The sequence below is a fragment of the Hemibagrus wyckioides genome, linkage group LG16, assembly GCF_019097595.1.
Source record: "Hemibagrus wyckioides isolate EC202008001 linkage group LG16, SWU_Hwy_1.0, whole genome shotgun sequence".
NCBI classification, from domain to species: Eukaryota; Metazoa; Chordata; class Actinopteri; order Siluriformes; family Bagridae; genus Hemibagrus; species Hemibagrus wyckioides.
In genome coordinates, this window is record NC_080725.1 from 3506495 (window position 1) to 3524543 (window position 18049).

Genomic DNA, 18049 nt, shown 5'->3' on the forward strand with positions numbered 1-18049 from the left:
CTCCAGTTAGTTCCCACTGATAGGTAGACTGGCAAATTGTCCCTTGTCTGAATAAATGTGCAAAGCATAAATGTATGTGGCCTGTAATGGATTGGCTTTCCTATCCAGGGTGTATCCCTTGCACCTTTTGTTCCTAGACTCTGGACCATGACCCTGACCAGGAGGATAAAACGATTACTGACGATGAATGAATTAACATAATGCGCTGTAATCTTATAACAAGTTCTAAGATGTCACAATATGTAAAATAATTCTTAGTATATATTTAGTTATGCCCAAACACTTACAGTTGCTTCCGAAACAATTCTGTTGATTTTGCTAAACTCTGAAGATATTTGGGTTTGAGGTCAAACACACTTTTTTTAAGTGATCAGAAATACTGGAACATGTGACAGCAAATACAGTCTTCACAGGAGAAACCCAGGACTCAGACCAAGAGTAGATGACCAAGTAGACCAAGAGAGTTAATAGGTTATTTAAAAGAGTTTAATAATCAATATGGAAGGGCAGATTGCACAACAAGAGCGCCAGTGTTCCAATATTTCTGATCACTCTCCAAAATGTGCCATGTTCTAAACTGTTTAACAGATTTGGATGCATATAATCGTGAAATGAAAGCTTAAACTCTGATCTATCGTTCATCTTTTGCTCACAAACCCAAATTTCTTTAGTGCATAGTGAGAGAAGAAGAAATGAATTGGCCTTGCTGTTCTAATACTTCCGGCAGGAGCTGTAATGCTGGGAAAATAATTTGTACACAAACACTTAAGCTTGAGCATGTGGGTACATCCATACGAGTGGCTTTCCGACCTTAATACCTTCATCTGGCCCGGATTCTGATAACAGCATCTGGTTCTGGCAAAACACAGCTACAACTAAACTTTGATGAGGTGCAGCACTCAGAGATGGGCCACTTTCAGCTGCACACTGGATACTTTTAGCCCATTTTCCAAATGCCAGTATGTCTTAAATATGGCTGCTTACAGTTGGGTCATTCTTTACCCAAAATACACTAGACTTTGACCCTTATGTCCTTAAACTAAATTATATTTGGCTCAAAACTGTCTGCTATATAAAGAGTCATCATTTTTAGAAGACCTTTCCAACCTTTTCTCCCTTGCGAACCCCCTTCAGCCAAAATGATTTGTCAGTAACCCTTATAATTTTAAGATGAAAAAAAATGAACCCTAAAAATGTAAAAAGAGAAAAACTTAGGATGGTACATGGTAAATTTATTATTATTATTATTATTATTATTATTATTATTATTAATAATAATAATAATAATAATTTAGTTTTGTTGTTATTATTATTATTATTATTATTATTATTATTATTATTATATTTTTTTGTATTTGTTATTATATAGGCTTTTATGTTTTTTTAGTACGTTAAGATGTACCATTCTAGCAAAAATGTATCAAATGACATTCAACATTATATTTCAATTGTTTTCCTTTAAGTTGACATTGCATTACTGCTGTGTTCTAGTTCGTGTTCTCCACGGTCCATCTGTGTTCTACTGTGATTCTGATTGGCCTGAAGGCCCGGAGGTGCACCAACCCAGATATAGAGGGAGACAGAGTGAAGCAGACAGGAGAAGAAGGGTAAAAGGCACTAGGGGGAAGAACAGATTGAAAGAAAGCTAGACAGGCAAAGGGATAGAGAGAGAAAATGAAATGGGAGACAGACAGAGGAAAGATCTACCATCTGCTTAGAAAGTGGGTCACAGAGGAGTTAGACCAGAGATAAGGTTGTGGTAATGTATTTATAGTTCTCCTGCTGTGTTCAAACGCTGTGTCCAGGACATTATCACACTGTGCTGTCTGTAAACCTGTGTGAAACCTGTCTACATGATCCAACTGGAATTGATGTTATTTAATTGGTTGAGGCTGACAGAATGACCTCTGGCACCTTGCCTGATATATAGATTTCACAGTATGCTTTTATGAGGTTCACAGTTTTAAAATTCAGTGCCCTCTGCTGCTTGTGAGAGGAATTTGCCGGGAAAATACTGAAAAGTCTGTTGCTTACCCAAACTGAACCCTTCCCCTTGTTGATAGGATTTGAGGCAAAGGACTGAAGGTGGAGTTTTTGGGTCAGAAAAATGTTCAAAAAACAGAGGACTGAAATAAACCTTATCTATTGAATATTGTGCCTTTCTAAAGTGTCTTATAAATTATTCTTATTCTTATTATGGCTGTTTAAAACCTACAACATTCATTAGCACAATCAGGAGATTTGAAATGAATATTTTTTATCTAAAAAATAAATTTAAATCATTTTTAAAATATTGGAGACCAAAATATATTCTTAGAAAAATCATGATAACTATTCAATGATCTCCCTGCTGTATATACATACATTCTATTCTGGTAGTCTAATAATAAATAATATTTCTACAGGCATGTGCCTTTGCATGTGCCTTTGCATGTGTGTGTGTGTGTGTGTGTGTGTGTGTGTGTGTGTGTGTGTGTGTGTGTGTGTATGTGTATGTGTGTGGGTGTGGGTGTGTGTGTGTGTGCGCTCTATCGCCGTCTTCAGGAAACCAATGAAAATAGGACAAATACTCTAAAAGTAGAGCAGTCCCCTATTAGGCATCAGCCATTGTGCTCAAACACACACTAGTCTTTGAGCTAGCACCTGGCCAGCCGGCCTACCTGTGTCCATGTATACAGCATTTCAGGACACGTATGTGTGTGGGTCAGGAGAGATGCTGAGTCCCACAGACTCTGAGCTGATGTATTATTGGACGTGTGCATACAGGGAACCGAGGAAGATTGTTCTACATAAGGGCTCCACCGGACTGGGCTTTAACATCGTAGGAGGTGAAGATGGCGAAGGAATCTTCGTGTCCTTTATCCTGGCAGGAGGACCGGCTGACCTGAGCGGGGAGCTGAGAAGAGGAGATCAGATCCTGTCTGTAAGTGTTGTGGCAAGACACACACATGTAACTTTATATAGAAAATATTGTTTTGACCAGAATGTTAAATGCTGAATATTCACCCCTTTCTTTGTTTTGTTTTGTTTTTTTGTATTGAATTTCAGTCTTTTTACACTAAAAACGTTACAGTGGATATGATGCTTAGACTACATAATGTACTCATATGCATGACTAAAATATATCTCAAGTACTGTATATCTGCATTTAACACCAAAACAGTGCAGATCCTCTGTCCAGCAGTAGATGGCGCCATCACATTTTATCTCTCAAAAGAAAATTATTAGTCAAAAATAAAGGCTTTTGTAGAAACAACTGCAAAGTAATTAAGATTGAAGTAGTATCACGGAGTGGATACCAAAATATGTTGCCTGAAGTCATCTTCCCGAGTGTCTTCATTAGAGCTCATCAGGGTCTTATTTGAGCTCTAGAGAGTTATTCTAATTGTGGAATGCCATAAATATCCTTAATCAAGACACCTTCAGTTTCATAATGAAATACTCCCAGCTTTTAGACCACTCCAAAATCAGCTGTCCTCAATAAGCACCCCCAATCAAAATCAGACATGCTCAATTCCTGTGTTTCATCACTCCTAATCAGACATCGGAACTACTTGTTCTCTGCTATTTATTTAGGACTTGCTGCAGATTTTAAAGTTAGACTAGTCCACTAAGGATGCAAATGAGAGACAGAAAGATGGGGCAAAAACAATGGGAAGAGGAGAAATGAGACTGAAGGCGTAGACTAGGGAACAGTAGAAACATGGGAATGAGGAGGAAGGAAAAAACAGAGAGAGAGAGAGAGAGAGAGATAATGGTGTTCTGGCCTGATTTGGAGTCTAAGAATAGCTCTCAGGTTTGCCTTGTGAGTTCGTGCTGTCAAATGAGTCTGAGTACATGGGCCATACTGCAGACTACAGCAGACATTCACACATAAACAGGAAAGATGGAATGAGCAAGAAAACACAATAGGTTGCACATACTTACTCACACACGCTTGAACCCCCATACTGATACACTCCATCAGCTTTCTCCACAGTGAAACTGAGTCAGTGCTCTGAAGCTTTCCACTATGAATGCCTTATATTAGTACGGCTCTGAAACGGTGTGCTGCTTTCTTGCTATCCCTAGCCTGGGGCTTCTTTTCTCCCCAAATTGAGTTTTCATTCTGCAGCATGCAGTCTTGATTCTCAGGATAGGAGCCATACTGCATATCCTATAGTCCTCAAGGATATGGTGATTTATTGGCAGTATTCAAATATGTCTGTGTTGCTGCAGTGTCCTGACTTTACCCCACTATTTCATTACTGACAATTGCTCCAGATTAGTAGCATGCTTTCGAGATCTGGGTTACAAACAGCTAACAAATGTATAAAAGCTGATATAACATCTGGTTGCAATTGTTTTATTGTTTGTATAAAAGTATGACTAAATTCATAGAAGTACAATTTTCTCATAGAGCTTGTCACATTATCTAACTAACTAACTAGCATTAGCAGTGACGGTTATGAATAGGACTGAAGGAGACAGCTACCTGCCTACTACTAATTAAAATAATAAATTATTCCAATGGAGACAATGGATTAGCAACATAAGCAGCAGAAATGGGACTACAAATAGAAATTACAGATCAGAGTAGCACATATTAGATACACTATATTGGCAAAAGTTTTGGGATGTCTGCCTTTACAAGCACTTGAGTGTAATATGGGGTTGACCCGCACTTTGCAGCTGTAACAGCTTCAACTCTTCTGTGAAGGCTTTCCACAAGGTTTAGGAGTGTGTTTATGGGAATTTCTGACCATTCCTCTGGAAGCGCATTTGTGAGGAAGAGATGTCTCCACTCTAATTCACTCTAATTCATCCCAAAGGTGTTCTATCAGGTTGAGGTCTGGACCTATATAAAATATAATACAATTATAATAAAATCTTGTCAGAAATGCAGCCTTGTTAGCTTATGTTACTTAGCGGGATAGTGTTATTTTTTTTTTTTTTTAATGAGGAACATTTGTGAATATCAGTTTTATTCGATTTTCTTACCTAAGTTTGCTTTTTAAAGTAATGGATAAGTCATATTAATGAATATGACTTAAAAATCCTCACAGAAAGGTTAGGTTGTGTTTGCTAGCCGCCTAATGGTGCTATTAAGTTCATTTCTGATCTTGGGTCATGAATGCTTACTGGCTAAAAATGTCTGTATGTTTGGCTTCCTTTGTCTTACATTTACACACATGACTTTTACATACTCAACAACCTTTACTAAACACACACACACACACACACACGCTTAGAACCATTTATATTCCACATATTCACTCAAAAATATGCCTGATCAACAGTCTCTATTGCATTATAGTAGCTTTGCTCAGGTGAGTAACAAGAGTCTAATATGTGTGTGTGTGTGTGTGTGTGTGTGTGTGTGTGTGTTGCGTGCAGGTAAATGGCATTGATTTGCGAGGAGCTACACATGAACAGGCTGCAGCTGCACTGAAGGGGGCTGGTCAGACGGTGGCCATCGTTGCCCAATACAGGCCTGAGGGTGAGTGATGGACAGCTTTAGTGACCAATTATTGCCCAGATGAGAATGTTGTTTTATTTATGTTTTTTTTTTTTTCTATTTAACCAAGCTGCTCAGATTACAGAGGTCACCTGCAGGCCCAAGCAGGACAGGAGCACAATGCGCACAGGCATTCAAAACACTTTTGAATGCTTTGTTTTACCTTCTGTGATTAATTAGTGTGTGTTCTGCTTTGGATGCTGTTTTGGATTTCACAGCTGAGGAAAACAAATGTAGCATGACCACACTTATATAACAAGATTAATCTGTGCTATTGCTCAACTTTACATTGAAAGCCCGGGTTGATACTTCTGAGTGTTAAACATTTTCGTTGAGATGCAAATGAGGGGTGTTAAGTGTAGCAAGCAGAGACATGCTGATGGACCTTAAGTGGACCTAAGTCTTCCAAAATCCTAACAATGCTTTGTGGTGCTATGCGTCAAACATCTTTTAGGCAAGTGCTAATTGGCTGAGGCAGTGAGGTGCGCTGCAGCTCCTCTCATCACATCAAATACATCCTCATTGTACTTAATAAAAAGTAATATACTTCTTTTTAGCTGTACGGTGTGGAGGAATGTTAATAGTTCATAGTTCAAAAAAAATAAAATAAAATAAATGAATGTGTCAGAATGCCAGAACAGGGACTTATCTAAGTTTCTGTTTGACTTGTGTTTTCCTGTGAAGAAATCTAAAAAGACAAAAAAAACAAAACAAACCTGGTTACATTTAGTGCCTAAAAGTGTGATATTTGTGAACCTGGAAATAACATTGTCCCGCTTGTTTATTAATTCTACAGCAAAATGTGAGAATTTTATTTACATGTAAGTACTAGACACCTATATGACTGCTCATACACAACGCTTTATCTGTTCCCAAATACTCGGACACAGAAGTATAAACCGGGGCTATGATTAATCATATCGTCGCTAAGTAATACACAGCTTTGCAGGCCATTTAAAAAGAGAGTATTGGTTGAGGTTCTCAAGCATCTTCTACTGACCCACTTCCATATGATGGTAATGTTAGGAGTAAGGTATGTGTGGTAAGAGCAAGAGAGCAGAGCTGTTCTGATGTCTGCTCTCTTTTTTTCACTCATCAGAGCTTGCACTGTGCTCTCCACGTCGGGCTGCGCCTCCAGCCACAGGTTTGTGCCACGCGATCGGTGTCTGGGCCAAGAGCAGCCTGCAGCCCCAGCTCCCCAACCCTACCCACCACAAACCACACACACACACAGACACGCACACACTGAAACCCTGCACAGACCAATAAAACCAGAACTAATTATTCTTCTGGCCATTGTGCTCTTTTATAAACATTGTCTAAAACTCCAGATGTTTATCTTTAGATAGAGTGTGAGAATGTGCCAGAAGAATCCTGTCCAGTTTGGGGTTGAGTCTGTCGGGTTTTCAGTTGGGTTTTAGGGGCATGGGCTCAGTCTTGCCCAGAATCCGTTCTCATCACGGGGCTCTAACACGGAATGAGGGAGGGTCTCTGTGGCTCACTTACCTGATCTGTGTGCACCTTTGCCCTCTATAAGTACCTGCTTGCACAGCTAACTAAGCTACACCCTGCCCTTATGCTTGCCTTGGCTCTAACGCACAGAGCACACACAGCCAGCACAAACCTACACATCCACACACGCCGTAACACACACAAATAGTGCATTCAGCAAGTAACTACAGCACGGCAAGATATTATCACGTACAGGATAATATCTCATCTCTGTGTTACTGTCATAGCCGGTTGTGGAAAAACTGGATAAGTATTAAGTTAATCGTTGGTTCTCCCGGACACTGCATTTGCTCTCTTCATCCTTATTCCCTGTTCCTCTGATTTCCTTTTCCCTCTTTCACTTTCCGATATCTTCTGTTCAGACCTTGCACCTTAAACATACTGTACACCCTGGCACATACAATATGTACATATAAACTCATTAGACCAGGGAACAAAATATTCCACTACTCTGCTAAAGTGTCTCAGAGAAAATATCAGATTGAGTCTATTCAGTCATACATAGCTATCTGCCATATGTAACTAACAATAAAGGTATTTTGCACTCTGTTTAAGCCTATCTGGGTATATCTGCCTTTATGTAAGAAAGGTTCCACATGCACGCTAGCTGCAATCTTATCGTATCTTAGTTCTCTTTCGTCTTCAGCGTCTCACGCTGTCCTTCATTGAACTGCAGGGGTCAGCTCTAATAGCAGTGAAACTGAAGCCTGCTAATGCGGCACATGATTTTTGCTATGTTATGTGTTCTTTAGGTCTGTGCGTACCCAGCTCAGCTAACCATGCAGAAGCGTTGAGGCAGCAATTTCCTTTTCCCCATTCAGGAAAGCGCATAGGGCTTCCTGCATTATAGTCACACAGAGCAGCAGATGGGACCAGGTAGCGCTAGGACTCAGCACTAACATTAAGGGCTTTATTGTCATGCTGATGCCTCCATTATTTACCAGTTAATGCTGGCGTGTTGCTATTTCTGTTGGGCACATTTTTTTCTCCTTTGCTCGCTGGTGCCATTTTTGTGGTCATAAATGGATGCACTCCTGTTTTAAGTGTAGTGGTGCAAAAGAGGATGTAACACTCTGAATCTATAAATACAGGGAGAAATTCACCACCTATTGAGACTGCCTTATACTATGCATGCAGGAGGAATAAGACAGTATTAATTAAGAATATTAATTCTCATGTCATGCCTCATTTCTTACAACCGGGTTTTACTATTTATCACCCTTCTGACTATAAACAGGAACTTCACTCAAGTACTAACTAGATAGAACAGTGTTCATTATTTTAATTATCGCACTATTCAGCTAGGCCATATGTGAGTTCTCTTTCTAGCTGCTCTGCCTTACCCTTTTCTTGCCAAGTAAACTCAAGTTTGCCAAGTATATTCAGCTGGAATGGAACCAAAGTCCATTATCAAGTTAAACACAATAATAAGATAGATTTCAGCTCAGCAATATTAATATTAATAAGCCTAAAGTAAAATGCTAATAATTTATAACTAATTTGTATCATTTTTTTTAACTGTAATACTCTAAGCTTTCACATGCTTGAGGCTCAGCGTGAAGGAATTGAAAATATTTACAGCTATTGTTTAATTCTATAGTTTGACCTTGTTTGACATGATAATCTCTTTAATGTTAGAGATTTACTACGAAATAAAAACATTAAACAAGCTATTATAAAGGTGAAGCAATGGATAAATCTTGTGTGTCTGCAGAAAAGCATGGTGAAACTCATTTGCATTTGTGTAAAGATTAAGACAGGATGTTATGGGGCTTCCTGAGTTACTCAATAATTCATAGAAGTGATTGAGTTATATGCTTTAAGAAGAAAACCTGAATGCTGAACTGGCAAACTGAGAGCTTAAAGGGTTAAGTAGAAGAGAGAAGAAGAAGAAGAAGAAGAAGAAGAAGAAGAAGAAGAAGAAGAAGAAGAAAAAGGAAGAACTGAGGGGGAGAAGGAAAGCGACAGGGATGGTATAAATAGAAAAACAACTAGACACTTCTGTCTTCCGCCAAATGCTTAAGAGAATTATCTCACCCGATTGTATCTAATATCATCGGAACAAAATACACATTCTGAATATGAATGCTGACTCATTTTGATCTTTCAGTTTTTATCCAGCCCTTCTTTTTTAGTTACGCTGATATCTTGATTGAATGTGTGTGTGTGTGTGTGAGAGAGAGAAAGAGGGAGAGAGAGAGAGAGAGAGAGAGAATCATCAGTGTATATTATAATCATCAGTATATACGCTACATTGCCAGACATTTATGTACACCCGATCATTTCAACAATGTTTTTAAAAACCCCATTTCATTTTTAGATTTCAGATTTAGTCCCAAATTTAAGGTCAGGACTCTTTGCACTTTACTTCCACTCCAGCCTTGGCAAATCATGTCTTAAAGGACCTCGCTTTGGACTATCCTGGACAATTTTTGAGCCCCTTAGTTCCACTGAAGAGAAATTGTAAATCTACAACATACAAAGACTTTCAATACAATCACGTCTTTAGCTTTTCTTTATGTACTGAATACACTCAGGGTCATGTGATCTGCAGTAGACAGCATTGACACCACTTGCTTTTGTGTATGCTTGAGAAATGTTCTTCTGTCAGTGGAAATATGTGAGATAATGGAATGAGGTTGCTTGAGTTGACATCACAAACACCCATACGCTAACCATATTATCTACAGCCTCCACTAAACCTCAAATGAAAAACTCCATTCGGAATAATTGTTAGTTATGTATCTGTGGTTGTATCTTTCCCTATTTAACTACTTACATGCATAATTACATATATAACTAGAATTCTGTTTCACCCTTCTTATCCTCTAAGAAATCACCTGTGCCACAATGACATTAGGACTGATAGGAAATACACTATATTGCCAAAAGTTTTGGGACACCCCTCCAAATCATTGAGTTCAGGTGTTGTTTTTCAGGATCTCTTAATGCTTCAGCTTCATACCAAGACATTTTGGACAATTTCATGCTTCAAACTTTGTGGGAACAGTTTGGGGATGACCCCTTCCTGTTCCAACATGACTGCACACCAGTGCACAAAGCAAGGTCCATAAAGACATGGATGAGTGAGTTTGGTGTGGAGGAACATGACTGGCCTGCACAGAGTCCTGACCTCAACCCCATAGAACACCTTTTTATGGGAAAATTCCCATAAACACACTCCTAAACCTTGTGGAAAGCCTTCCTAGAAGAGTTGAAGCTGTTACAGCTGCAAAGGGCGGGTCAACTCCATATTACATTCATGTGCATGTAAAGGCAGACATCCCAAAACTTTTGGCGATATTGTATATATTTATAACTGCCTATTTTCAGCTTGTAGAACAGTTGTTCCCAAACTTGTTGGGCAAACAACCCTAAATTCCAGATTGATTATATATGACATACATGTGTGCAACTTAAGACACTAAATAAATAAATAAATAGATAGATAGATAGATAGATAGATAGATAGATAGATAGATAGATAGATAGATAGATAGATAGATAGATAGATAGATAGATAGATAGTGATGGTTATGGCATTGACAGAATTCATGGTTTACAGTTTTAGCCTTGCAGGTTCCCGGGCAGAGCAAAAGATTTTTGATTGGTGTTTTCTAACCATCACAGCATTGCCTACATGTGGCGATGTCTCAGATGTGGCAAGAAGAATTTGAGGGACAGGTAAAGAGTTGTTTAATGTATTCCAATCTCACACTGGAGCTCCACATGCCTGCTGTGCTTCTGTTGCACAACTGCACCTCCAGTTTTCTCTCTCTGTTGTCTGCAAGCAGGCTCCTTTCATGTCTCTAACATACTAGGAGGACATATCCTTGGTGTTTTGTGAGAAACCAATTCTAAATGTTTCTTAATTCTGGAGAACTGCAGCGATCTTGGCATGTTTAACAGGAGTGAGAATCATCCATAGCAACCCCCTTCACTTTGATTGACAGGCATGGTAATGTCTGTAACGACATATTAGGATGACAAGGTGACAAGAATTCTCAATGAATCTTGCGATATCCTGGTGAATTGTTTGACATGTTTTGGTGACAGGAAATGCTTTTCTGAGTTCACTAAAAGCGTAAGTAATGCATGAGAGACAGGTGTATGTCCTGGGTGACCTGCTTCTTGGTGTGTTTAATAAGAAATCAGTCATGAAAATACAGCAGAATCATGATAAGGCCATGAATTTCAAGAAATGCTCATGGCAGTACAGAGGGGGCAAATGTTAGAACCATTGGGCTGAAAGAAAGACTTGGCTTTTACTTGAATTTCTAGAAATGCTGAACCACATGTCTGCTGATTTGCTAAGTGGTGGACAGTGTGTAAAAAAAAAAACACTGACCAGAGATGCAGAGGAAGTGTATGTGTGTGTGTGCAGAAGGGTAAATCACACTCCCTGCAACTGAAGAGATGATAGATGAAGATAACTCTAAAGAAAAAAATAAATTGCTGTCGCTCTAACCGTAGATACAAGCTGTTGCACAGAAAGCTCGCTAAAGGGTTCATGAGGTCAAGTATGTATAAATGTCAGAAAAAGAAAGGAAATGATAGCTGTATGACAAGGGTATTTTTTCAAATTGCATGTTTACATTAATAGGCACCCACATTAAATTTCTAATAAGCTCTGCAGAATCAGATGATTACCGAGACATACTGATTACTTTTGCTCTACAGCAGATGTCTACTTATTACTTTTTCATAGCTGCCGTATCCACAGACTTGTCATTACTCTCAGACATGCCTGAAAGGATTATTTGCTCTGAATTTAGTTTGTATGTTGTTACAAACCCACAGGCAGAGAAAATTATTAAGTTATTTTGTTATTTATCATTGTGCTGCATTTTCAGAGAGCTATGAATCAACAATATATTAAATACCTGACTGTATTTTGTCTGAACTAGGTTTCAGTCTCATTTTATGATATCAGTCAGTATCTTTTCACGCAAATCCTCAATAGTGTTTGGCTGCGGCTTTAGCGCGTTATCAGACCACTGACGCCTGCACGAATGTCAACATCCTTTGTACCATAGAGCTTGTCTCTTTCTTGCTAACCCTCAGTTATAATAGCACTCAGTTCAGCTATATTTGCATTTGTAATGCACTGAAGTGCACGGTAATGTATGAATATGAATATTGATCATTCTTTGATATTTCCTACTAAATGGTTTTAGTACCAATTTTAATTGTATCCCATTAAAAATGAAGATGTATGAAATCAGTGGTGTACTAAAGAACATTTAAGTTTAAGATGCAAGATGATCAAAATTTCCACTGACTTTACTGATTTCCTTTGAGATTGATAGCAGTTAGCATTACCAATGCCTCTCTTTTTCTCTTTAAAAACAAGAGAAGTAGCAGATGGTTGCTTTGGTGCATTTTCAGCATGATTTTCTACACTTACACTGATAAAGTGATAATACTGATGGCGCTCTATAGGTGATGTATGTGTGTGAGCTCATGGCAGCAGCTGAATTAATCATCATTACGTGCATTCAAAGCTGTCCTTTAATCCTGCTGACTCTCTAGAGTTCAGAGCTCAGCTTCAAAACCGGAATGATCATCATAATTCCATCTGCCGGTGGTTAGTGTCGGTTGTAACAACAGCAGATTGCATCCCACAAAAATTAAGAACCTAACTGACAATATATAATGTTATACTTTATATCTTCATAAATATTCATATATTGTGTTCGCAAATAAATTACAAATACAATACAGGACATTAATGGCAAATAAAGTTATCTAAAATAATAAGCCTGTACTCACTGCAGCATTATTACAGTATATTAAACTAAAAAATAATGCTATAAGACATTATAAGTGCATTAATTAACTATATACCAGAGGGCAAAAAATAGAATTTTCTTTGTGCCTGTGTTCAGCACTGAATTTCTTTATCATGTCACACTCCAGAGTGGTGGTTAATGGCTCATATAAAAGTACGCACTCAGCACTTTAAGATTTTTCATAAGTATTTATCTAGCCTACTAGGGACAATATAATTCATAGGAAAGTTCCATAAATATTTAGGGTTTATTTCACACAAATGTTTAAAGGATATCAAACCCATTTCTGCTCTCTGAGAAGCCAGTATATTCAACCAGTAAAATTCTGTGTAAGGTCAATGGGACAGAGATAAAAACATATCACACTGAATGTCCTGACTAATTTATACCAGACAATAAGATAATTAATTTGTTTACGTCGATTGAAAATATCTGAAAAATCGCTTTTCATTCTGTTGACAGAATCAAAAACCAGTATACTGGTAAAAAGTGTTGTAAAATGAAATTCTTTACGGTAATATGTTGTAATCAGTCACAGTATTGAAGCATATATTACTGTAAAATGTTTGGTAAATATGCATAATAATATCTACAAAACAAAAAATAATTCGATTCTAATAAAAAATGTGCCTAAACATATTGAACCTTTTGTTATTTAGAGAGGATTAAATAAAAAATAATAGACTTAAACCACTGCACTATAATACTGAAATAATAGAAACCTCATTCTTGATATTTAAAATATCATTGGTTTGTATTAGCAATTAAAATGTGTGCATTTTCAATTCATTTCCATTAACATTTCCATTATCACCAGCTTCTCATGCAACAAAGCTTGAAAAAATAACCTTCACTTTGCACACCTTGAACTAGTTAACCTATACACTGCTGTCCATGCACTATATATTATCATAAAGTTGATAATTAAGCGTATATTTAATGATATTTTACTGCAGCTCTTTACTATCACTAAAACAAGACCCTCAGCATTGGTGCAAAAAAGGATAAAATCCCTCAATAATTTGTTGTAATGGACTAAAACATCCCAGAATGCACCATAATATTACTATAATTTACATAATTTAGTAATCTTGAGGAACTGGAGCTCAGAATGATATTATTTTCGACCTCCAAGCATCTGAGCTGCAAAGTCAGAAAAAACATTGATTCCTACATAATGGTCTTTTATTGAAACAAGGTACCAAGGAAACTGTGATCATTTACATTTCTGGCATTTGGCAGATGCCCTTATCCCAAGTGACTTACAATTTATGTCATTTTATGCACCTGAGCAATTAATGGTTAAGGGTCTTTCTCAGAGACCCAGCAGTGGCAGCTTGGTGGACCTGGCATTTAAACTAATAACCTTCTGATCAGTAGCCCAATGCCTTAAACACTAAGCTACCACATCACTGAAATAGATTTCCTGCCTCAAACTGTGAAGTGTATTGTCAGTGTTTATTAAGCTTTCAGCTTAATACGGCAAAAAACGGCAAATATGTCCCTATATCTGTATATTGCCAAAGGTTTTGGGACACCTGCCTTTACATGCACATAAACTTTAATGACATCCCATTCTTAATCTGAGTTTAATATGGAGTTGTCCCACCCTTTGCAGCTATAACAGATTCAACTCTTCTGTGAAGGCTTTCCACAAGGTTTAGGAGTGTGTTTATGGAAATTTTTGACCTCCACACCAAACTCACTCATCCATGTCTTTATGGACCTTGCTTTGTGCACTGGTGTGCAGTCATGTTGGAACAGGAAGGGGTCATCCCCAAACTTTCTTTTATTAAAGCAGATGCCCGAAATCGGAGGCAAATCGGAGCTCGTGCACATGAGTGACCATCTTGCAGTGTGAATTACCAAAGACGCGATCGGAGCGAATCACAGATGCTTCGCCAATGAAATATTAAATATTTGGCATGCTAAATATCTGGACCTGTCAGCCACTCAAAATCGTGCAGTATGAAAGGAGTTCTGACTGAAAAATACCTCAGAGTTTACCTACAGCCAATGAGAGAGTGAGATACAGGGCAGTGGTCAGTTCGGGGAGGAGTTATAGACCACAATATCAGCAAGCATGGCTTCAATTGGGGCACAACAGTTTATAGGTTTTTATCAGGAAGAAAATGTCTTAAATATAGTTACATCAGAATAAATAAGCTTTACAATAGCATCAAACAGAAATAAAGCAAAAACATTTGCTTGACCAGCCGCATCCACAGCAGCACATTGCAAAATTTTTCATTTGGTCAATTCTGCAGAACGTACAATCCTTGTTCCCAGCACTGACCATTTGGCTCGCAAACTTTTTGCGTGGTAACAGTTCCAGTCTTGCGTGAGAACTCTGATCTCACGTGTGATCTTGCTTATTTCCTTATTATTTCTCGCGTATGAGGTTTGTGGTTGAGGTTTATGACCTTTAGCTGAATGCAGAATTATTGCAGCATCATATTAAAAAGTGACAGTACGTGTTTACAATGCAGGAATTTCAATGAAATTCATCCCAGGAACTTTACAAGATGTTATTAAACTTTTATTAACATTTTATTTGCATATTGCATTTCCATACACATGAAAGAAAGTACATTTGGAATGCAGCCTCGCTCAAGGGCCTCGCTGTGTAATGAGAGGACGTTGACGCTCGCGGTCCAGCTTCAGGGTACAGATCCTTAATAAGCAAGCTAGAGGCAACAGTGGCAATGAAAAACTCCCAGAGCTGGAATAAGAAAGGGAAATGGGAATCCACACTGAGATATTATGCATTATTGTAAGCAGTCATACAGGGGGAGAAGAACAACCAGGAAAATGTATTGAAATATACACCATAGATATAAATATAGACTGTTATGTATGTGCATGTGAATAGTAGTCCTGATATCTTCATATGGACAAGTATTTCATCTATATGGAAATTAGCACCACATTTTCTCCCAGTAATTACATCCCCATTCACTCCTAGTCATTTTCGGACCTCATGAAAACGGATGGCTCTGAAGCAGTAGCTAGCTATGGTGGATCTTTTGCACCCTGATTAATTCTACTCACTGTCCACGTCTGTCAAACCCTGGTGCACACAGAATCCTTACACAGAAACCTTTCTTCCAACATTTCTGTAGTAAGTGTTTCATTTTCAGGGACATGAAGATTATGGTTTTTTTTTTTTTGTGAACCAGCTGGATGTTTTTCCTCTACGCTTTTAACGAAGATGAGATTTAGTAACACATAAGGACACGGAGTGATGGCAAAGCTGCGTTGCTATAACATTTCTGCAAAAGACTGTTCAGTTGTTCTTAATAATTTTACAAAACTCTTTCAAAGACATGATACAGGGTGCAATAATACAGGCTTCTCTTCACAGTTGAGACCAAATACACGTACGATGGTATCCCAAAATGTTATTTCCCTTCCTGGTCATGAGTAAAGATTACTTTTACAGATGCAGCCATGGATGTTCTGGTTACAATAATGCTGCTTGAGGCATCTGTCCACATCTGCATCTCTCTCTATGACCTTCATGATTGTTTACAGTTCCAATGTTGCCATAAGCTTTCTATGCAGTTTGGTATGATTGACTAGAGAAAGTCCAGTCACTGTCAATGAAGTCAAAAATAGTGGAAAACTATTAATGCAATTATAAAATCAGGAGAGGGAAATTACAATCATACTTGAGGAGATTAAAGGGTAGATGAATTGCTACAGCACTTAAAACATACTCAAGTAAAATGTTTACCTGTTACATGTTGAATTTTTATTGTATTGTGGCATCGAACATTGCTGTAGAAACTTTATAGATGTTTATTTACATAAAAATGTACAAGGTGTACATGTATGCACAAGGATATGTACAGTTTTACTGATGTATAGCTTATTTTGAAGACCGGTGCTTTATTTGGTATCTCACTGCAAATTCTGTGCATTAGATTAGGATTGAAGAAGTATTGATTGAACGTAAGGTCATAATATCTGAAATATCAAACTGTGTTATATAATATAGGCTCATAATATCTTGAAACTCAAACCGTATTATCTTCCTCTGACTCATAATGCAAGTCCCGCTTGAGGAAAGGAACCAGAATATTTCTTCTGTGTCTGGTTTTGTTCTCTTTAGGGCTTACGTATTTTTAAAAATAAAAAAGATCCAGGGTTGAATTGAAGGACATGGGTAAAAAGAAAGAATGTGACTGTTTGTGATGGGTTTGTGAGGACAGACATGCTGCTTTAATATGCTGCGGTTGTAGAATAGCAATGTAGTATTGGGAGAGCTGGAGAGGAAGAGAAAGATTCATATTGTGTGGTGTGTGTGTGTGTGTGTGTGTGTGTAAGAGAGAGCGCATATTGGGAGCGGCCAATCCCTCACACTGCTGCAGACACTCAGCATCTCTCTACGCCAATCCACTCTCATCCTCTCTCCTCCTTCACCATTCCCTCATATTCATTCACTTGCTTTCTCTCTTCCCTCCCTTTCTTCATTTGTTTCTTTCAGTCCTTTTCTCTTTCGTCTTCTTTTCACTCTCCGTCTTTCTTTCCCTCTCACTAACACACTCACTCACTCGCTCCACGCTGGTCCAGTCTTTGTTCTTTGGAGCACTTTTTTATCTGTGTGAATGCAAAGCACCGTGTGTGTTTGTTTGAATGTGTGTGTGTTCTGGAGATGGATTAAAGTGTAAGACTGAGAGGTTCTCTGAGAGTCTCTCCAGGACCGCAGCTGTAGCAGGCAGGGTGTGTGGATCAGGACTCAGAACGGTAAGTGGGTACCGAATACTCTGACTTTCCATGTGAGCTGTTACTAATCCTCCATCATGTGTGAGGTAGCTGCAGTGTAAATATGTGCCATGGTGCAGTCTGAAAGCTTGTTCTCCTGCACAGATTTGGCTCCTGGTTGAGATTAGATCACTGTTATGTTAATGATCTATTTTTAGAATAATGTCTATTGCAGTTTCCTATTTCTGGCATGTTGTAGTCAACATTTAAGTGATTTTTCACTAATGTGTCTCACAGACAAGCCACAGATTATGATCTAACAGATTATTTCTTTTTCCATGCATTTTAAACAAATTATACAATATTATCCTTGTGAGCAAATTTTTGGGAGCAAGTCTCCAAAAACTGTGCTTGCCTACAGCTCTCTCTCTCTCTCTCTCTCTCTCTCTCTCTCTTTCCTCTTTGTCTCATTCTCTGTTTTTCTATCTTTTTGCTTGGGAGACATAAGAAGTGACTATGTACAGTATGTGAATGTGAAGCT

General features: G+C 38.2%; 1 protein-coding gene across 33 annotated transcripts in view; it reads left to right on the top strand.

Moving 5' to 3' along the window:
• The window catches only part of dlg2 (discs, large homolog 2 (Drosophila)), a 228577-nt gene that overhangs the window by 188182 nt on the left and 22346 nt on the right, over positions 1 to 18049 (top strand). For 22 of the 33 annotated variants that reach the window (XM_058411078.1, XM_058411085.1, XM_058411081.1 and 19 more), the window contains 3 exons: positions 2767 to 2923; positions 5377 to 5479; positions 6597 to 6641. In XM_058411078.1, the coding sequence (XP_058267061.1) occupies positions 2767 to 2923; positions 5377 to 5479; positions 6597 to 6641 (305 nt within the window). Of the gene's footprint in view, positions 1 to 2766; positions 2924 to 5376; positions 5480 to 6596; positions 6642 to 16830; positions 17551 to 18049 lie in introns of those variants that run through there. The other 11 variants (XM_058411080.1, XM_058411087.1, XM_058411097.1 and 8 more) reach the window with 2 other exon arrangements.